The sequence below is a fragment of the Arvicola amphibius genome, chromosome 1 (genome assembly GCF_903992535.2).
Source record: "Arvicola amphibius chromosome 1, mArvAmp1.2, whole genome shotgun sequence".
In the NCBI taxonomy this organism is placed as follows: domain Eukaryota; kingdom Metazoa; phylum Chordata; class Mammalia; order Rodentia; family Cricetidae; genus Arvicola; species Arvicola amphibius.
The window spans coordinates 171,155,783-171,178,921 of NC_052047.1; the positions used below are offsets into that span (position 1 = coordinate 171,155,783).

Below are 23,139 nucleotides of genomic sequence, written 5' to 3' on the forward strand. Positions count from 1 at the left end.
AGGAGTCATGTGATTGGAACATGTTGATTGAGTAAGAGCTGTTTTCATCAAATTTTTATAGGTTGGAACCTGCTTTCAAGTCTAGCTCAGTATGGAGGAATGTCCTTGAAACATATTATGGAACCTAGTCTTTTGACTTCCTATTTCATGATGGGCTCACTTTCTCTCAGACATGCTGTCACCATTGTGCCACATTGCTGTAACAAATCTGTTCACCAGAGAGAAATCAGTGGTGCCTACCTGATCTTGGACTATGAACCCCAGAACACAAACTAAAGATAATTTAAAATGAAAAACTTACCTTTATGAAGTTATGAAGCTGTTTTGTTACAGTGATGCAAAACAAACTAATGAATAGGCCACCGGACCCTTAGGGAAAGGAATAGCATAATCAAAATCCGTTTTAGATATAGTGGCTACAATGCATAATACTTGATTAAGAGACTTTGGGGCTGAAGAAATAGCTCAGAGGTTAAGACTAGTTATTGATCTTGATTAGGACCAATGTTCAGTTCTCAGCACTTACAAGGTGACCCAGAACCTCATACATAACTCCAATTCCAGCCAGGATTGCTCTCTAGACACCACCTGCACATGGCCCACATACATACATACTGGCAAAACACTCATGCACATGAAATAAAAATATTTTTAAAAGTATTTTAATTACATAAAAGCAGGGGTTTTTTAACTAAAATATCTGAACATGTTCCAAATATTCTTTAATGTTTTTTTATCCCAAATGTCATAAAGTGAAAACAAGCTACTTGCCTCTCAGTGAAAACTTTGCATTTTCCTGTGTAAGTGCTGTGATAAAAGTATTTACAATTGGAGTACAAGCTAGAGGATGTTGTGCTTCTGTGATCTGGAGGGGAACTGGGAGAAGGGTAAAATGAACTTGAAAGTAGATACATGTGACTGGATTGTTAAGGTGTGTGGCAGGAAGAAATGACTCTAAAGATAAATCAAAAGTTATGGGTATCGTTGTACTTGGGCAGAAGGACGATGAATTTGTGGACCCGCTGGGCTACATAGTGAATTCCAGGCAAGCCCAGATGGCATCATGAGACGACAAATAAGTAAGTATTTCTAGTTAAACATCCAGGGAAAGATGCATGGATTTTTTGACATTCCCAGAAGACAGTAAAAGAACAAATAAATGACCCTTTTATTGTGAGGGCAAAGAAAAAAGAAAGCACACAGTTTTGAAAACTAAGAACCATTTGGTTGAATGGCCTAGATATGTCTTTAGTGACATTGGTGGACACCCTGCTTTTATCCAAAAAATAATTCTAATGAGCTTCAAGAGTTAACGGATAATTTTCAACCAAAGTACTTTTAAGATCTGTCCCAGTGTTTGAGCCCAGGTTTACTCTTTCCTGGTGTTTCCACATAGTGACTAATTGGAGTGACTTCCGGGTCCTGGAAACATTCCAAGGAAAGTTGAAATCCATCAACCAGAAACAAGCTGAAAGGCTCAGGCATTAACTTTCCTGGGCTCCTTGAGAGTAGGCATATGAACAAGGTCTGGGATGACTAGCTTGGTTAATTTGTGTTAGAGAGCCATTTAGCCATTTCTAGTGTGCTGTGTTTAACCCAAGAAAGAAAAAGAGGTGTAGAGTATATAAGAAATGTGTTCAACACAGCAAAAAATGGAAGGAGATGAACCACCATGAAATACTGGAATTGGTTTAGGCCATTCAGAATGGAAAGATAAAACATTCTAGGAAAGGAATTTTGAAGATCACAAATGAATAATTAGTAGAGAACCTAAAAAATTTAATTATAGAGGAGTTTTATAACTGGCAGAATCTAGAATACTAAGCAGTACCAAGAAGAAAAGTTACCAGAAAGAAAACAAAAAAAAATTAATTAAACTGTACTTCATTGCTTAGCTGTGAATACTATTAAGTCAACATGTTAAAAATACTGACTTTAAAAGCCACATGGTATAATATGCTTGCAAGAACAAGGAAGTTTATCAGCTTTTGTTTAAAAGTATGGTGTCTAGAAGAAGAAAAGCTTGAAGCATCTGCTTATCACTATTTAAATAATTTATTTTACTTCTGCAATTTATCTGCAGGGTTAGGATAAAATGGCTGCTTTCCTTGTCATAGGATTGCTATAAAAATATGTAGCCACGCTAGGCGGTGGTGGCGCACGCCTTTAATCCCAGCACTCGGGAGGCAGAGGCAGGCGGATCTCTGAGTTCGAGGCCAGCCTGGTCTACAAGAACTAGTTCCAGGACAGGCTCTAGAAACTACAGGGAAACCCTGTTTGAAACCACCCCCCCCAAAAAAAATATGTAGCCACTTAGGATTTATTCACAACAGGAATTATGTAGAAAGTATGAGGGAGTGGAGTAGATGTGAGGGGTATGATAGAGTAACATCTAAAAAGAACAGAGTAGCATATTGTTTGAGGATGTGGAGATAGTTGGGAAATGGCTTTGAGGATGGAGAGAAACTCAGTAGTATATTGCTTGCCTAGCATGCCTAGGGCCCTGAGTTCGCTCTCGCTCTCTCTCTCTCTCTCTCTCTCTCTCTCTCTCTCTCTCTCTCTCTCTCTCTCTCTCTCTCGTCTTCCTCCTTACCTCCTACCCCCTCCCCCCGAAAAAAAATAGCTGAGAAGTAAAAGCAGTTACTTCTGTGAAATACTTGGAGAATTCAGGAGGTGTGGTGGGCTAGGGCAGAAGATTGCTTGTTCTTAGAAGCATTGAATGTTAGCATGAATTTTCAAAAAATGTGGAGTGGTTTTTCTGTTTAGGTTTTTAACTTGTAGTGTTTTTGTTTTGTTATAAAAATCTGTAAAGAGACTGACAAGTTGACAGAACAACATAATGAATCCTTTAACTTCATTCATTATCAACTCAAGGCCAGTTTGGCTTTTATCTGTACCTGCATCTCTAAGTACCAGAGGATTATTCTGAAGAGCGTAACAGTTTAAATCATTTGAGGAGTTAATGATTTAAATGCAGCTGTAGTGTCCTTGGTGGATATGCTGCTCAGAGCTCCAAGAAAGAATTGTACCATCAGCTTCAAGAAGTTGAGCATTTAAATCAAAGACTTCTAGGGCCTGTCAGTTTCTGCAGTCCCTTAATGCCTAATTATGATCTTTTCTCCATATCTTTTAGAGCTGTCACCTTCATCTTAACATCTGCTTTCTAAAACATCAGCCAACAAAATAGGTAGTTAAAATGATTCTTTTTAGCATTTCTAGGAAAGAACTGACATCAGATCTCAGACTACAATCCTTAAAAAAGGTTTGTTTACAGATCTTTTAGGAGAATTTTGTTTTATAACTTAGATTTGATTATATGCTTTGGGGAGTCTGGAATTTTGATATGCACTGTGAGTCTTACATGGCCAGCTTTTAAGAACTCTGAACTCTCTAATGTGTTGGCATGGTAAAATATTTTGCATGTTACAGTTTGGTTGGAAGAAGCATGTTCTGTGTGGAGCAGTACCTTCAAAGCTTGAATCTGCTGTGTATGTTTCCTCTGGTCATTCTGTACAATAGCCATAGATGGACTGTGTTCTGAGTTCTATGAGTTTAGTGAATCCCTTGCCTATGGATAAGAACTCTTAACACATAACATAAAATCACAAAGCCTGCATGATGACCACAATAGCAATTAACTTGTCAATGCCCTTCCTATCTATATGTAAAATAGGAGGCCATTGGGGTGATAGACACCTGTAGTCCCAGCACTTGGGAGTCCAAGACTGGAGAATTGCAAGTTGGGGAACAGTTTGAGCTACAAAGTAAGGCCCTATCTCAGATCAGCAAAAACCAGCCAAAGAAGGAGAAAAACTCTATTCAAGCTCTTTATTTTTTCAAAATGTCTACATTCTGAGTATGTACTTTTTGAAAAACTTAGACAAATGGATGGTGTTGAAACATGCTTTCCAGACTGATGATAAAGTTATGGTATTAAGGTATAACTTTCACATTATAGCTGAGGAAGTAATCCCACCTGAAACAGAAATTTATTCTTAATATGAGGCAGAAAATGAATTCATGATTTAAGAATTAAAAATTCGAGTTATCTGGGTTGGTGGTTCACATCTGTAATCCCATTGTAAGTTCCAGTTAGTGTGGACTATTTCTAAAAGGAAACAAATCTACCTGCTTCATTCCATATACTGAAGAAAATGTCACATTTCTATATTCAGATTTGACCGTTGAACTAGAGGAGAACTGTGGATGTAATAGCACTTGTGAAAAGATTCCTTCTTGAGGTTTTTCTTTTAGCAACTTATGTTTATTATGTACTTGTACCTTAAAGGTCCTAAAATTTTTAGTTTTGAAAACTACCAGGTGAGGTGAGGTACTAAGTTCATGGTTTTATGGATGAGGAGTAGTCACAGATTTAGAATAGCTTTCCCAAGAGTACACAATAGCAAGAAACCAAATTGGAACTCTAAACCCAGGCAAGGTAAAAATGTAACATATTTTGAATGAAGACCCAAGGATAGTAAAGAAAAAAACACTTTGTTATGAGCTAAAGGAAAGCCACTAAAAACAGTACCTTTTGAAAGATAATTAAAGGTGGGCAGGAGGGATTTAAGGCTGTCAAATGCTCTTTCTGTTCTGAAGAGAGTGGATTTCTTCATGAGACTAAGTCATGAATAAGTTCCAAATACTTATCTCTGGTTCTGTATCAACTACCTACTCTTTCCTCTATCAGAACTGCGTCAGGACAAGTCTTTCCTTCCATCATTTATAGTCTGAACAGAGGCTAATTATTTGGAAGCTTTGCTAAAGGAAATTATGGCACTGAAGACAAATGGACCAGAATGTCTCTGGGCACCTCACCAATACTGGACTTTCCCTCATCTGTTTAACTGAAATGTAGAGCCTTGATTAAACTGTGTGATTAAAGATCTCATGCAGTATACTCATGGTAGGCAAGTCAGATATGTCGTGAGAATCATGGGTTTGCATAGTCCTTGTTTGGTTTGGAAAAACCATGGAGCAGCTTCCAACTTCAGATCAGCTTGAATCTGAACAAGCTACTCTTACTTGGCACAGGGTTAATTTTCTTCCCTTAATTTCTACCTTCTTTCTATCTTTATTTTTGAGACAAGATTTCTGTGTGTAATAGTATTGGCTATCCTGAAACTAACTGTAGACCAGGCTGGTTTCAAACACACAGAGATCCTCCTGGCTCTGCCTCCCAAGTGCTGGGATTAAAGGCATGCACTGCTACCTCCCAACAATCTCTGCCTTAGTAATGCTGATTCCCAAGGGTATAATGAATATATATTTATGTATTCCTATGCCATGTAATTAACTTGACTGACTGAAAGAATTTGTAAGTTTAATGTTGAGTCTCATTTCCAGTATTCCTTACTTGGGCCAGAAATGTACTGTGAGAGAATGTGTTTCTTAGTGAGTTTGCAGGTGGTGGTAATACCCTGGTTTTTTTTTTTGTTTGTTTGTTTGTTTGTTTGTTTTGTTTGTTTTTCAAGACAGGGTTTCTCTGTAGCTTTGAAGCCTATCCTGGAACTAGCTCTTGTAGACCAGGCTGGTCTCGAACTCACAGAGATCCGCCTGCCTCTGCCTCCCGAGTGCTGGGATTAAAGGCGTGCGCCACCACCGCCCGGCAATACCCTGGTTTGTATAGCACACTTAGAAGCGCCATAACAGTGTGGCTCACCTCGGTTGATTGAACACTTTAGGAGTGGAAGCAGTGAATGCTACTCATTTCCTTGTAATCAATAATACACAAAGGCTGCAGCAGGTCCTAATTTTATAGATGCCTGAGTGTATTGTTTGATTGCTTTCTTTGGCCTGATGATGTCAATAAGATGGGCTTGAAAAAAATTTAAATGTCTCTATGTAGTGTATGCGGCTGTCCTAGAACTTGCTATGTAACCAGTCTGGCCTCAAACTCAGAGATCTGTCTGCCTCTGCCTCCCAAATGCTGGGATTAAAGGTGTACACCACCATTCTGGGCTTAAAATAAATTTTAAGGGATTAAGGTAAAGGATTATGTTAGGTGTCTTCCCTACCCCTATGGTTCTACTTCTGCTACATATAAAATTGGCAGGGCCTTTGGTTTTTGGCTTATTATTTATTTGGTTTAACATTACTAGGAAGCATTACTACATTTAAGAACAATAATTTTAACAGGGGTATTCCTGAGGAAATGGAAGCTGTTGGGGCACATTAGCTAGGTTCATGAATGAAGCAAATAATGACACTTGCTTAAATGGCTCTAAGATTAGGCAGAACCCAACATCTAGGACTGATAAAATGATCGTAATGATTAAATTTTTTAGACTTGTTTTTATTTTATATGTAATGAGATTTTTGCCTATCTGTATGTCTGTGCACCATCTATGCACTTGATGCCCAATGAGCTCAGAAGAGTGTTTGGATCCCTTGGGACTGGAATTGCAGGCAGTTTGAATGGCCAGGTGGGTACTGGGACCCAAACTCTGGTTCTCTGTGAGAGCAGGGTCTCTAACACAGCAGGAAGTGTTCTTTGCGGCTGAGCTGTTCCTCTCCAGCCACTATTGACTTTATTTGTTTAGTGTGGATGGATGTTTGTCTGCATATATATCCCTGTACCATGTGTTTGCCAGGTACTCACAGATGCCAGAAGAGGGTGTGGGGATCCCATAGGACTGGAGTTAGAGATGGTTGTGGGCTATGATGTTAGTGCCCTTAACTCATGATGAGATTTTCTTCAGCCCCATTGATGTAATTCTCAAACCTAAATATGAGAGAAGAATTTGTGCTTTAAATACTCCATCTCTTAGCTAATAATTAACATCTTCATTAGCTTTAAAGTCATTAATGTTTATAATTTAAGTATCAAGAAAGATAAACAATCTCATTTAGCATATTATAACAGTAATAAGTGACAGAATAAATTCATTACATAAAGAAACCCCAGGATTTGAAGATACGGCTCAGCAGTTAAGAATGCTTTCAGTTTTTCCAGAGAATTTGACTTTGACTTCCAGCACTCACACTTTGAATTGTCAAAACTGTATGCAGCTCTAGCTCCAGGGGATATGATGGCCTCAGCAGGCACTTCACACATGAGGTGTATATTTATATATGCATGCACACACAAAGAAAATGAGTCTGTAAAGAAACCCCAACTTAATATGATGACGAATGCAAAGCATGGGATGTCCACTTGCCTAACACTTTGAAAGCCATGGAAAAGGCCCTGTCCAAGGCTTAGTTGGGTGGGGGAAGAGAGTTCATTCAGGTTCACGTTTATAGATACTAGCCTGTGAGTGTCACAGTATAAGTGAGACATATACCCAGTAATAATGGTTGTTGCTGCCTGATTACTTTATAGATATGTATACATTTTAAGGTATAGTCCAGGCTGATCTCAAACTCATTCTGCTGCACCCATGTTTTTAGCATATCGTTCCAGCATGTGCCACCACCACTGGGCATTTTACTTTTTCTCTCAACTCTGCAAATTATGTCTTTCTATATATTGCATGCAATTTTAGCCTCCTGTGAAAATAATTCTGAGCTCTATCGTGTGGTTTCTTTTCCTTTTCACTCAGATATCCAGAAAGTGGTACTCTAGAAATGAATGTTAAGGATCTTCGACCACGAGCAAGAACCACTTTAAAATGGAATGAACTGAATGTTGGTGATGTGGTAATGGTTAATTACAATGTAGAAAATCCAGGCAAAAGAGGATTTTGGTATGATGCTGAAATTACTACACTGAAGACACTCTCAAGGACCAAAAAAGAAGTTCACGTGAAAGTGTTCCTGGGGTAAGGTTTTTGTCACTAGTGCCTTTAGTTATTCAGTTAGAAGTACAATTCTCAGATGTAAGCACATTTCTATTAAAGAAGATGGGTTGAAAGAAAATTTTCTGTTTTTTAAGAGAATATTTTTAAGACCAAATCTATCTTCATCGCTAAGGTTAATGATAATTTTGGAGAATATTGTATATGAAAGTGTCTTACAAGAAAAGCCTGTGCTTCCTAGAATTCTTTGTTGTGTGTTTTACTGAGACAAGGTTTCTTTATATATATTCTGGAACTTGATTTGTAGACTAGATTGGCTTTAAACTCACAGAAGTCCACCTGCCTCTGACTCCCGAGTCCTGGGATTAAAGGTGTGCACCACCACCACCTAGTTTAGAATTCTTATAGATGAAACAAATACAAAAACATTGAAGAACCATGTTAACATATTCGCTGTAGATGACAGCTTAACCTCTTTTCTAGCTTGTAACTTCACAGAATTTTCCTCAAATGATAGAGTTGTAGGCATGGTCTCACAGAGAACTTTTACACCTGGCAGTTATCACTACCACATGATATAGTAAAGAGTATGTAAATTTTCCTTGTAAATTCTATGTGTATTTATTTCTTTATGATGAATATATACAAGGTGTGATGTATTGAGCACTGATATATATTAGTGTGACATTAACAGATTTTGCTTGTTGAGAGAGCCAAATTTGTATATTTTTCATGTTTTAGTTAACTGGATTAATGGCAAAAGGTGTCATATCTGGGAGCAATCACACATTCGTTTAGCCCACTGGCTGATGTGCTTAGAAATAAAGTTTACTGGAACACAGCAGCACCCATTGATTATTATCCGTGCATCAGCTTTGAGGAACTGCAGCTGAGATTGTCTGGCCACACAACCTAAACTGCTTCATGAAAATAGTTAGTAACCTGAGATGAGGATAAAAACTATTAGGATGTGTTGAGGAAAACTTTTACCTTATTGTTTTCATATTAGACTATTAAAACCAAAGCTCATATTTTAAAAAACAGATTTCAGATCTTTCTACAGAAATACAAGTGTGGTTCTGTTACTCAACTAAGGATGTAATTGATTTACAGATTTCTAAACAACTTAAAATTCAGATATGTCTATTGAAATTTGCAAGCAAATGGATGGATGTAGAAAACATATTGAGTGAGATGACCCAGAAAGACAAATTCTCTCATTCTTTCTCATTCTCTCTCTCTCTCTCTCTCTCTCTCTCTCTCTCTCTCTCTCTCTCTCTTTCTCTTTCTCTCTCTCTTTCACACACACACTCATAAGTGGGTTTTCGACATAAAGCAAAGGAAAAACCATCCTACAACTCATAATCCCAGGGATCCTAGACAACAAAGAGGACCCTAAAAGAGACCTACATGGATCTGATCTGCATGGGAAGTAAAAAAGACAAGATCTCCTGAGTAAATTGGGATTGCGGAGATCTTGGGAGAGGGTAGAAGGGAATTGGGGAGGAGGAAGGAAGGGGAGCAGAAAAAATACGTGGCTCAATATAAGCAATAAAAAATTCATTCAGATGTGTATACAAATCTGAAGAAACTACCAAAATAACTCGACTGTATAGGGAACTTCATAATATACTTGGCTTCAGTAAATATTTAAAAGGGGGGGGGTATACAACAGGAGATAACTAAACTCCTAGCTTTGAACTTTAAAACAGAAATGATCTGGGGTAAGTGGCACACATCTTTAAATTAGAACACTGAGAGGCATTGGCAAGAAGATCTCTTAGTTCAAGGCTAACCATAGATACATAGTGAGACCCTGTCTCAGATTGAATAAATAAATGAATGAAAAAATAAATAATAAATTTATAGGAAAAGAAAAATTTGCTGTTTTATAAATGATTCCTCTAACTGATCCTAAGTTTGAAAATTACTTCAGTAACTAGACTAAGGATGAGTAGAATGATGGACAGGCATAATATTGATTGGTATAACAGTTGCATTATAGCTGTTCCAACCGTAAAACACTACTCAGTTCTTACTAAAGTGTTAGGAACATAAAAGCCATGAAAGTAAAGGTGGTTTGAGGATAGGTATTTATTTCACAGTTAAAAATCTTCCTAGAGGCTCGAGATGGCTTTGGACCACTTACTGCTCTTTCAAAGGACAATGGGTATGGTTCTCTATACCCACATGGGCATCTCATAATCACTGTAACTGTAACTCTAGTTTCAGGGAATCCAGTGCCCTCTTCTGGCTTCTGTGGGCTTGTGCACACATGTAGAATGCTAGGTTATAGTCTTTAACTTTAGTTAAGTGATCACCATTCCCTAGAAATGCAAATGTCAAAACCAAGACAAGAAGTGTTTGGACAAATAGTGTTCATAAGCAATTGCAAGGAAGAAAAGGGGTGTGGAAATCTGTAGATTGTAGACAAGTAGATGGTGAAACTATGCCATATGCTAAGGTGGTAGACAAGCAGTAAGCCTACAGAAAATTATGTTAAATGGAACTCTTGAGAAGATGTGAAGAAATGATTAGTTCTGAAGTAGCATGACAGTTCTACCTGCTGTCATCAGTGATGATAACAAAGACTACATATCTCACAGTTGCTTGAGTTATCCATTTATCTGTATAGTTTTCTATATTATATTTGATATTAAATGTTTAATATCACAGCTGTAACTCCAGTTCGAAGGGATCCAACACCCTCAAACAGAATATATACAGAAAACACCAGTGCACATTAAGTAAATAAATCTTTAAAAAGTAGTACTAAAAGTAAAAGACCAAAGTAATTATGATAGCTATAAGTGCAATCAATTTATAAGTTGGAAAAATAAATTTTCACAATGACCTATAATTATTATTTTTACATAATTTAAATTTTGCTGACAGAAATTAATGTTTTTTCCTCTTTTTAAACAGGGGTTCTGAAGGAACATTAAATGACTGCCGTGTGGTATTTGTAGATGAAATTTTCAAGATTGAGAAACCTGGAGCCCGTCCTCTTTCCTTTGCAGACGGAAAATTTTTAAGTATGAGTTTCTCCTTTAGGCTTAGACTCAATTTGCTGTGTAATGAAATTTTAGTTTTATTTGATCAATGAATAATTTTGAAGGAGTTATAAAATAGTAGACCATACATTTTCTTCATTTAAAGGAAAAAGAATAGTTTGTAGTAGTTATGTTTGTAAAATGATTTTTCAAATGCTTATACATGTTTTGTTTAAAAATATGCGTGTGTGTGTGTGTGAGAGAGAGAGAGATTACACATGTGTGTCACAGCATACAAGTGTAGAGGTTACAGGACTCTTGGAGTTCTCTCCTGACATCATGTGGGCTATGGGGATTGAACTCAGGTCACCCAGCTTGGCACCTTTATGTACTTATGTACTTATGTACTTAGTACCTTTATGTACTAAGCCATCTCTAGCCTAAGGCACTTACTAAACCTCACCTTGGGTTGTTCTTCTCGGTACATTTTGGTTTTCATTTAAAAATTAAGTTGTGTGCTCCTTCATTGGATATTTCTTTGAGAATAATAGATACAAAAAGATAAAACTTCCAAAATTTTGTTCTTTATAGGGAAAAATGACCCTGAGTGTGACCTGTGTGGTGGAGATCCAGATACGAAATGTCACATGTGTTCTTGCCATAAATGTGGAGAGAAACAGGATCCCAACAAACAGCTTCTGTGTGATGAGTGCAATATGGCGTATCATATCTACTGCCTGAGTCCACCTTTGGATAAAATCCCAGAAGAAGAGTACTGGTACTATCACCGGGTTTTGTCTTTTTCTATTTTAATTACTGTTTTTCTACAAAATGGATCTTCCAAGTGTGGAATCTTCCCTTTTCTCTGTCCCTCTCTCCCTCCATCCCTCCATTCCTCCCTCCCCCATCCCTTCTTCCTTCCTTCCCTCCCTTCCTCTTTTTTATTTTCTTCAGATAGTTTCTTATTATGTAGTCCCTGGCTGGCCTGGAACTTGCTGTGTAGACCATTCTGGCCTCAAACTGATAGAAATCTGCCTACCTATGTCTCAGTTGTAGTGTGGAGCAGCAGGCTGCGTTCCCGCCGCCCCGCTGCCGGCTAGCTTTACACCCGAAATAATTACACGGAAACTGTATTCTTTTAAACACTGCCTGGCCCATCAGTTCCAGCCTCTTATTAGCTAATTCTCACATCTCTTGCTTTGACCCATATCTAATAATCTATGTAACACCACGAGTGGTGTCTTACCGGGAAAGATTCAGCATGTCTAACCAGGCGGCTAGCTTCATTGCATCTCTCTCACTGAGGAGAGGCATGGTGGTCTGCCTCACTTAGGAGAGGCGTGACAATTGTCTGAGCCATCTACCTCACTTCCTTCTTCCTGTTCTGTCTACTCCACCCACCTAAGGGCTGGCCAAGGCAGTTTCTTTATTAAAACAGAAGACCCTCCCACATCACTCAGTGCTTGGGATTACAGGACTGGCCAAACATGAATTTCTAAATTTAAATGTGTAGCGATAGTTGGAAACAAACCACTTACAAAAATAGGAGAAAAGTGCCTAGTAAAAATTATAATAAACCTTTAAATAATCATATTGTGGAATCTTTTTTAAAAATATTTTTTAAATTGTTTGTGTGTTTTAATTATATTTGCTTTTGTGCATGTGTGCGTGTGTACATATGCAGTGCCCCTCAGTGGTCAGTAGAAAGCATTGGAATCCTTGGAGCTGGAAGTACTTGCTGTTTTGAGCCTCTTGATGAGGGAGCTAAGAATTAAACTCTGATCTTCCAACAGAGCAATACATGCTCTAACACCTGAGCCACTTTTTCGGTGCTCTTCCCCCCACCCACACATTTTACTACGAAGAATATTTTTAAGGAAGGGATATAATAGTAAAATAATATGGATGTCCAAGTGACTAGTGAATATGATGTGAAGAATAGACATCTCTTATTTTCTCTAGTCTTTTCTGTGCCTTTTGAAAATGTGATAGCTGTCTTACTGTAGAAACTACAGGGGTAAAAGAAAGGAAAGGGGCCAGTTACATGGTTCAGTAGAGAAAGACAGTAGGTCAAGGATAACCTGAGTTCAGTCCCTGGGATCCATATAGGACAGAACCAACTTTCTCAAGTTGTCTTCTGACCTCCATGTGTGCCATAAATGTGCACATGCGCATACACACACACACACACACACACACACACACACACACACAATTTTTAAAGTTAAAAGAAAATTACAAAATGGAGAAGGGTTTGACTCCTGTTGCTTTCTGCCCCTGACTTGCATAATCACATGACTAGTACTGTGCTTCCTTTGAAGTCTCATTTGTTCTTGTTTCAGTAGAAATGTATACGGTGTAAGGAATTTTGGTGCCTTTTCAAGTAGAATTGTTTTAATTGAGGGAACTAAAATATTTGCATTTTACCCTACCAGTGTAGATCTCATAATTAGGAGTGACTGGGGCATAAATACATTCCTTCCTCTAATACTTAAATAGAAGAGATAGTCATGAAAAGAAAGACACAAATTTAAGATGGATCAGGCAGTGAATTCTATCTTTGTTGGTCTGCTCTCATCCAGTGGTTCTCAGCCCATGTTTAGTGACCCTTTGAGGTTGAATGGCCTTTCACAGGGGTTGTCTAAGACCATTGGAAAACACAGATATTTATATTACAATTCACAGCAGTAGCAAAATTATAGTTATGAAATATTAGTTTGCATAATTTTTTATTGATTCTTTGGGAATTTTATCTCATGCACCCCAATTCCACTCACTTCCCAGTCACTTTGTATCTGCCATTCACCCTTGTAGCTTGCCCTCAAAGGGAAACTTAATAATAAAAATAAAAAACAAAAATACAATTAAGAATATTAATTACAACAACAACAGAAAGCAAGCCCCTCAAAAAAACCACTTTGCTCCTCCATCTTTCCCATCTCTCCATTGCCTCCTCATTCATCTTAGCAGCATTGGGAGCTGCTCTGTTTCACACAGTTAAACCCTTTTGTTCAGACAACTTTACTTGCAAATATTCATCGTGTAATGTGTTGTTGGCCAAGGCCTCTGGCTTCTGGTATACCATCATCACTGGACCCTTATTAAAACTCCTCTCAGATATCCTGCTGTTGCCCTGAGTCATGGAGATTCCATGGCTATGGTTCCAGAGGACCAGCCTCTAACAAAAATAATTTTATGGTTGGGGATCACTACAATTTGAGGGACTTTATTAAAGGGTCACAGCATCAGAAAGATTGAGAAACACTGTTGTATAGACTTTTCAGTTTTTGGTAGCAGAGTAGCCTTATCTCATTCTATAAACCTGGTTTTTAGAGAAAGAGTAAAGCAGCTTTATGAGAAAGGACAGACAAGTACAAAAAACTGAACTAGATCTAGAGTTGCTGTCCTGTAAACCTCTTTACAGTGGACTAGACTTTTTTGGTGTTGAAATTTTCTGTCAAAGAACTATGCCATACACACACACACACACACACACACCACACCACACATATACATACATTCTGCATTTCACTTATTGTGTGTTGGGGTGTGTGTTTGTGTGTGTGTGTGCGTGTGCACATGTGTGCGTACCACAGTACAAGAATGGAATTCAGAGATCAGCTTGAGGGAACCATTTCTCTCTTTGAACCATTGAACTTCGTTCAGTTACTTGGCTTGGTGGCAAGCACCTTTACTCACTGAATTATCTCACTGGCCTCTTGTATATTTGTTTTATTATGAGAATTCTAATAACTAAATTGAATGGAAAGATGTATACATTGCATATTTTGCTGTTGTGCCTATAATTCTTTCTCCTTTGATTTTTATAATTTCAAATGAACATTTTATTTTATTAGAGCTAGTAAAAATTGTGGTAACATTTGAATCTTAAACACACACATATACCATGATTTTGAATTGAGTTTCAGAGTGCATAAAACAAAATCTTAAAAGTTCTCTAAAAGTGAAACAAGAATTTTTTTTACTATCAGCTTTAGCACGTGGATATTTTTGAAATGTTTAAAATTTTGGTGACAGTTGATGTTCTCTATTGTAACCCAATATGTCCTAGTTCTTGTTCTGATATAGAAAGACCCTTATTCTTTCACTGATTTTAGTATGATGTTACCAAATATTCTTGGTTCTTTTTTATTCCTTTAAGGTATTGTCCTTCCTGTAAAACTGATTCCAGTGAGGTTGTAAAGGCTGGGGAAAGACTCAAGATGAGCAAGAAGAAAGCAAAGATGCCTTCAGCTAGCACGGAAAGCCGGAGAGACTGGGGAAGGGTAAAAATGAAACTCCTTCTCAGTTTCCTACTAACAATTCATAGTTAAATAGTGTTTTAATATTGGTAGTGGTAGTATAAAAGATTAAACAATTTAATTGTTACTGTAAGTGATAATTAAATTGTATAAAAATGATTTCATTGATCCAGTTATTTTATTTGCATCTTATGTGAATTGGAAATCTGTTGATGGAGACTTTGCTTTCATTTCCCAGTTTCCCAGACCCAAATGATCACACAAAACTGTATTAATTACTACACTGTGTGGCCCATGGCTCAGACATATTCCTAGCTAGCTCTTACATCTTAAATTAACCCATCTATTAATCTGTATATGGCCCCAAGGTTGTGGCTTACTGATAATGATCTGGCATCTTTCTCCTTTAGTGACTACATGGCGTCTCTTTAACCCTGCTTGTTCTTACTATGTATCTCTTTTTGGATTTCCAGCCTGGCTTTACTTGGCTAAGCCATTGCCCTAAACAGCTTTATTCATCAACCAATAAGAGCAATACATACACAAAAGGACATCCCACATCAGAAATCATCAAAAAAAATTTGCCTAATTGGTTTTCAAACAGCTTATTTTGTGACTTACAGGGAATGGCTTGTGTTGGTCGTACAAAAGAATGTACGATTGTCCCTTCAAATCATTATGGACCTATTCCTGGTATTCCTGTTGGATCAACTTGGAGATTCAGAGTTCAGGTATGCTTTGAAATTGGTTTAATTGAAAGGGTTAAATTCATGTAATTAAAATGGAAGTGATGCTAACATTTGTTTTAAATTAGAAATGGGTCTCAGCTTAGGAGCACATGTCATTCACAGGTTAGAATGCCTTTCCCAGACAGTCAGACAGAAGAGCCGCCATTAGAGTAGGAGTCATTTGTTTTAGTCATCACTTTGCTGTATTGTTCTGTGTGGGTAAGCTTTTAGGAAAATTAATAGTTAAAGTAATTTTAAGTTATGTGGTAAATTCTTATTTGATTTAGACTTTTAGACATTTTCTTTGAGACTTTTCTTTAATAAATATTAAGCTATTGAGGCATTTAGTGTCCGTTAATCCAGTACTAAAATTCTTCATCTTTCCTCACCTCTTCTGCCTCTTATGTTTTTTCCATCCCTTCTTTGGCAATGTTCCTTGAGTCTTGGATTGGGTAATATATATGTCCTACTTATGACTGGCCATTAAAATTCCTATTACTTTGACCATTAGGAGTGTCTGCAGTGAACACTAGCCACTGCAGAAAAGAAACTTACATGACAAAAGCCAATAGCCCCAAGAATCTGTGGGCATAAGTACAGTTATTTAGAAGACAATTTAAATTTGATGTATCATGTCTATGTAGCAAAACAACAGCAGCTTCTCCGATAGGGTCTTTGACCTCCCAAGCCATATGCTTTTGACCAGCTTTATACTGTCAAGAATTACAGTTTTCTGATGAAATCCACAGCTTGCCTATGCTGCTAGTCCTGCTAGGTAGCCTGTATCAGGGATTCCATGTCTGCCTTCTGAGGCAGGAGTTACAGGCAGACCACTATACCTACCCAAACTTTGGTCTTCTTGCTTATATGGCACTAACCCATCTCCCCAGCCCAACCAAAAACTACCCATATAAGGACTCTTCTAAGCCATGTATGGTGGCTCATGCCTGTGACCCCAGTACTAGGAAGGCAAAGGGAGAAGAATGATGCAAATTAAAGGCCAGCCCTGATATACATATTGAATTCGATGCCAAGCATGGCTACTTTGTAAGACTCTGTCTAGAAATAAACATAAAAAGGATTGTTCTGTTGATGATAGAATGGATTAGAATGGAGCAAAACAAGACAGTGTAAAAGGATCTGTTAGTGTGTAGGCCCCAAAGCAAGATTTGAGGGAAAAAAATCCAGCACCTTCAGGATTTATTTGGGAAAATTAAAATGAGAAAGCAAACTCTAGGTGAAACATAATTGGGCTTTAGATTTTAATAATACATATGGAAGCATTTTGTAAGGCAAAACCCATTGTTACTTTAACATTTATTTTCACAATTTTATACATATAGAATATACTTTGATCTTATTTTTCTTTTACCTCATAGGTGAGCGAAGCAGGTGTTCATAGGCCTCATGTTGGTGGCATTCATGGTCGCAGCAATGATGGGGCTTATTCTCTTGTGCTGGCTGGAGGATTTGCAGATGAAGTTGTAAGTAATGATACTATCTTTAGAACCTATCTTGATCATTCATAAAATATAAAAGTTGTGTCTAAAATGCATAAAAAGTCTTTTTAAACGTAGTTTTTGTTGAAAAGATTGATTCTATATAAGTTATAAGATTTATCAGTGTCTATTTTTTACATATGCTGGTTTAGCCTATACAATTGGTAACTAATAGAATTATATACTCTCTGGAGCTTTTTTTTTTTAGTAAATTAAGCCTATTTTTAAATAATTGTAGATCCACAATTAATTGCATTAGAAAAGATATGCATCCTTTCCCAAGAGTATCATTTTGCTGAATTTTTTACCAGATACTGTCACAGCCAGGATCTTGACTCGACAGTCAGGATGCCAAATGCTTCTGCTCTCAAGGTTTTGTTGTTATGTTGTCCCCAGGCCCTCTAACCCCTGATAACCACTAATCTGTTTCCCATTTGTATAGCTTTGTCACTTCAACAAGTTTTATGCATTGATCATGTAGTCTGTAACTTTGGGTATAGATTTTTTTGTGACTCAGCATGATTCTATGGTGTGTACTAGTAGTTCAGTCTTGTTTATTTCTGAGTCTATGGTATAAATATATCAGACTTTAATCATTTACCTAGTAAGGAGTACCTGGTTTACTTTGTTTTTAACTATTACAGATAATACTTTAGTCAATAGTTTTATACATTGCTTATGACAAGAAGTGCAATTTCTGGGTCATACAATATTATATGTTTGTTTTACAGGCATGGTAGAGTGTCATGAGATAAATGAAGGCTATATCTAGATAGCTTTGAAGTAATAATTAGGTGGGGAGGTGAGGATGAAGTTGCTCTCTGTGCGACTAGGTTTGATAGCAGGAATTAGTACAGTAGTCTATTTTTAGGTAACTCCTTTAGCAGATTGTGAGGTAGAGATTGGAAAATTGTGGGATGGGAATGTAGCTTCATAGAAGAGTGCTTGCCTTGAACACACAAGGCTATGGGTTTGTTAGCAGGGTGGGGTTATGGGAAGGTCTGTTTCTTGGTAGTGGCAGCCTTATATCGTTGAGCAGGCATAGCTTTGCGTGTATTCTTCCTAGGCAGCAGCCATGCACAAGCTACTTCATGGTCCAGAAAATACAACAAATCTAGGCTGATTTTTTTTTTCGTTTGCTTTAATAGAAAGCTTTTGTTGGCATAATGATTGAAGTGCAAATGTGTTAGTGGTATAGTGTAGAATTTTAGCCATTATTTGGTTGTTTGCTGCTTGAAGAAGGTTCAGGATTATTTTTCTTCTGCTTCAATCACTTGTTCAGGTTAGATTGTGCCTATTCTGTTATGTGCTCACTACTTTTTTGTTATAGCACTCTCATTATTATAACTTGAAAACTTGGTGATTATGAACTTGGGTATTCTGGAGTTAATCCAGAAACAATGTGAAAGAAAGATTGTTTCTCGTCAATTTAGGAAGTATTTTAGGAGGGCATGGTGGCACATGCCTGTTATCCCAGCACTTGGGAGGTAGAGGCAAAAGGATCAGGAGTTCAAGGTCATCCTCAGCTACACAGTAAGTTTGAAACCAGCCTGAGCTTTGTCTCAAAACAAGCAAAAGACAGAAGGCAGTAAGGAAAGAACAAGGGAGGGTGCATGCTCTGGCCATTGTGAATATGTTTATTAGAGGTCCTGCAAATGAAATACACTATAGGTTAAATTTAACTCCTTACTTTAAAAAATAGAGACGTTAAATATTTCAAAACCTAATGTTAGTTGAAGGCTTGGGAGCCTATAGAAACACTTGTTTGTTCATTGATTCATTAATAGACAGCATCGTGCACTGTGTAGCCCAAATCGGTCCCTTATTTTATCTAGTCTTCTTTCTTCACGCTTCCTAGTTTTAGGGTCACAGCATGCCCCACCATGTTTGCCTCAGAAAAACACTTAGAATGCACACAGTTTCAGTTAGGCTTTAATCCAAGGGAAAAACAGTATGGGAAGTAAGCAACCTTCAAAAAAGAATTTAATAGGGAAAAAAAAATCATTGTCTTAAATTTATCTTGAGTTTACAATTAAAAAAAAAAAGTCCTGGGCTAGTGGGTTTTCTTTTACCACCAGACCTGGCGTCCTGAGTTTGATCCTAAGGACTCATATGGTAGAGGGAGAGAGCTGACTATGTAAGTTGCCTCTGGCCTCCACACGTGGGCTATGGCACGTATATGCCCCACCAGCCAAATAAATAAATGTGAATATAATTTTAAAAGCCAGATAACTAGCCAGCTAGTATTGTTAGAATAAATTTCTGATAATTTTCTGGAGTTATTTTGCACTTTGAATTGGCTAAGATTTAGTTGTACCTATATAAATTTGTAGATACTACAAAAATTATTGGGTTGTAGGGTTTTCTAACATCTCTTTTGGGCATATTTATCAAATTTAATAGGTGTTGAATACTACATTTAATTTTCAAATTATTTTCCAGGCTTACGTTACTAATAGTAATGCACATTTTTTAAACCTAAGTATATCATGAATGAATTCATAATATGAAATATACAAAATTACTGTTATTAGAACTCGAAGGTGAAGCTTTTGTGTAAACTTTATAAAGTTTATTTAATGCCCATGTCAAATATGAATGTTCATCAAAAATTCTGTACGACAGCAAAGAATTCCATCATGGAATGTTTCCGAAAGTGATACTGTTGATAAAGAACCTGCAAGCTAGTGTTGATATGTCAGTTACTATTGAATTAAATGAAATGCTTCTAGCCCATAAGCCCTTACTTTGTAAAATGTTGTGTATAACTTAGATACACACATGAGAATAACTGTGTTTTAAGATAATGGAAACCAGAACTTTGAAGCAAAATCTTTAGATCAAGTGATAAAACTTGAAAGTATACTACACACATTTTTACATTTTACTTTATTTTGGTAAATTCTCTGAGAAACATGTCAATAACATCTTAAATTAATGCTGTGACTAAAATGAGAATTGGTAAAATTACACTCAGGTTTAAGCATCTCACTCTAAACAAATCTTTCCTTCTAGGACCGAGGTGATGAGTTCACGTACACTGGAAGTGGTGGTAAAAATCTTGCTGGTAATAAAAGAATCGGTGCACCGTCGGCTGATCAAACACTAACAAACATGAACAGGTGCTGTTCTAAAGGTTGCACGATCTAGGGGTTACATGAAACTTGGATCCTATCAGGATAACTTATCATTCCAGCTGTAGGGCAGAATCTTCAACTAGGAATTACATTAAATTAAAATTCCTTTGGTCATTTTGTTAATTTTTAAGTGCCATTATTCCCCCCTCACTTGATACATGTGGTATACATGTTGAAACATGTTGACATTTCTTCCTTTGAAAGAAAGGAAGCTATATGATTTAAGTGAAATTGGAGATAAGGTGACTGTAAGTCAAAAACCAAAGTGATGCTCTCCTTGACACACTTATCTCTCCTGTACAAGTTCTATAGGTGACTCACTAATGTGAACTAGCCTTAGAGTAGTAAGTGAAATGTCAGGTAATTTAATCAGTCTGCACTCTAAGCACTTTTAGGAGTTGTATTAATAAAGTGACTTAGTTATAAAAATACGTTGCAAAAGATCCATATTGCATTGATTTTAAATACTAGTGTCATCCTTACTACTACAGGATATAAATTTTCATTTCTAAATATTTTATTTTATAATGCATACTAATGTTAACAAAATAACTGAAACCCTAGATAGCAAAGATAGCTTTATAACTTGTAGTAAGAATTTTGTGAACTATATAAAAGTTAAGAGTTTTTATATCTTATAAAGAATATTTTAGCATTGAGTAAAAATGATTATTTTTGCAGTTTGAATATAAGGCACTGAATTTTAAATATTGTCCCTTTACTTTCTTATTACCGTGTCAAAGAAAGATTATACCAGTATTATTTCAAGACTTTACTGTATACCAGGTTACATAGAATCTTGGTTTCGTGTCTTGTATATTATTTCTGACAGTGGGATTATTTTACTGAACTAGCAGAGGAGACACATCAGATGTACTGGTGAAATCACAATCCTAAAATAGGAGTATAATCCTTGCTATCCTTTTCCTACAAAGAAGGCTGCTCTTTAAGATGAATAACTTAGAAGTCAGAAATAGCCTGACATGTTTTTTTTCAGTGAACCTGCATCTTAAATTGATAATGACATTTTATGGAGGTTTTAGAAATCCAAACTTAGGTCCTCTTACTTATAAGGTGGCAGTTTACCTACTGGAGCCAACTCAAATTTTAACCCTATGTGTTAGCAATGTTTTTCCGAGGTTAGGAATATCCCAACTTGAGTAGATTGTGCTACTTTTAGAACTAGATATTCGTCAAATGTTCTTATAACGTCTAATACAGTCACTGATTTACCACTGTATGCTAAGGGAGATTTTCTGCCAAAACATGCTCCTTCTGCACAGTGGTTCGCCTTGTTGTGTGTAATCAGTAAACCATAGCAGTCTCGGGAGCCTCCTTTCTTCACTGTCAGGATCTCCCTGGCATGTTGATGCACTTAAGTTTATGCTCTGTGGAAGTCTCCAGAGGACATACTCATGGCACACTTGTTCTTAATCCTTTAGACTTTTCAGAATTTTTACTGTCTGGAATGTGAAAAATCTAGAAAAGCTGTTTGTTGTTGGACAAATTTATTTTTCTGGATTTCTTTTTACATTATCCCAGCAATTTACCTCGTTTTATCAAAAATTGACTTTTAAAGCAATTACTTTAGTTTCCCAACATTCTCCTTTTTCTCAACAAACATTATCTTAAGTAGATTCCATGTATTTCTAGTTGTTCTCTATTATACGTGGCACAGATGTTATTACTTTCAGAAGAACCCTACAGGCTATCTGGGAACCAATCCTTTGGCTTGGGGGTGACATCAGAAAACTGATTTGTCTTCTCTGCTGGTGGGGTAAAGCATAATCCTATTGTCTGGAATAGTGTGGAAAGAATCATAGGATCTTAATCATCAGGTAAGGCATAATTTACTTTTTAATTGAGCTAATGACTCGGTTATATGCTTAAAGATTACTTGGTATAAAAACTTTGTTTTATTTTTTTTAGGGCATTGGCCCTAAACTGTGATGCTCCATTGGATGATAAAATTGGAGCAGAATCTCGGAATTGGAGAGCTGGTAAGCCAGTCAGAGTGATACGCAGTTTTAAAGGGAGGAAGATCAGCAAATATGCTCCAGAAGAAGGCAACAGATATGATGGCATTTATAAGGTGCTCTATCTGGCATGACATCTCCTTGGTCATTCTGGGGCTTTTAAGACATGTTTACCACAAGGAACTACTCTGGGTGGGCTAGAGAAAGGATAGGCTGGTTCCGATGGCATTTCTACTCTCTCTTCCACAAATGTAAACAATAGATGAAGTGAACTCTTAACTTCAAGATTTTGAAAAATGGCTTTGAGAGTTCCTAAGGCAGAGTTATAATTTGGGCCCAGGTGGCTTTCTTTTTGTTTTTTCTTGTTTGGTACATGGGGCTCTAATCCATGATTTGTACACACTGGGCGAGTGCTGCACTTTAGACCCAAGGTTTCTATATTTAGTATGTAGTCTTTATGATAAAACCATGTAAGTAGTTTGACCATTATATATCTTGGTTACTATGTATCTTTAAAATCCTTTTTATTTTAATAATTACAATAGATTTTTGAAAGCAGACTATATACAGTATAAAAATGTATTTGTATCCTTATATATAGAATAAACAAATCAGCTACCACCATTTTTCTCTGCCTAATTTGCAAAATTCTGTTAATTTGTTACTATGTTAAATTCATAGAATTATTTTCTTATGTAAGAACTAGATTAATAGAAAATAAGCTCATAGCAATGTGTTAACAATATTCTTGACTTATTTACTGTTCTTATGACAAAGCAAATATTCTGAAGTTGCATTAATTTTA

At 36.8% G+C, this 23,139-nt stretch overlaps 1 protein-coding gene across 1 annotated transcript in view; it reads left to right on the top strand.

Annotated features, from left to right (window-relative positions):
* The window catches only part of Uhrf2 (ubiquitin like with PHD and ring finger domains 2), an 83,330-nt gene that overhangs the window by 50,126 nt on the left and 10,065 nt on the right, over positions 1-23,139 (top strand). Inside the window, exons 4-11 of the mRNA XM_038321565.2 lie at positions 7,545-7,763; positions 10,665-10,774; positions 11,324-11,510; positions 14,895-15,018; positions 15,618-15,725; positions 17,102-17,206; positions 20,237-20,343; positions 22,288-22,450. Coding sequence (XP_038177493.1) covers positions 7,545-7,763; positions 10,665-10,774; positions 11,324-11,510; positions 14,895-15,018; positions 15,618-15,725; positions 17,102-17,206; positions 20,237-20,343; positions 22,288-22,450 — 1,123 coding nt within the window. The remainder of the gene's footprint in view (positions 1-7,544; positions 7,764-10,664; positions 10,775-11,323; positions 11,511-14,894; positions 15,019-15,617; positions 15,726-17,101; positions 17,207-20,236; positions 20,344-22,287; positions 22,451-23,139) is intronic.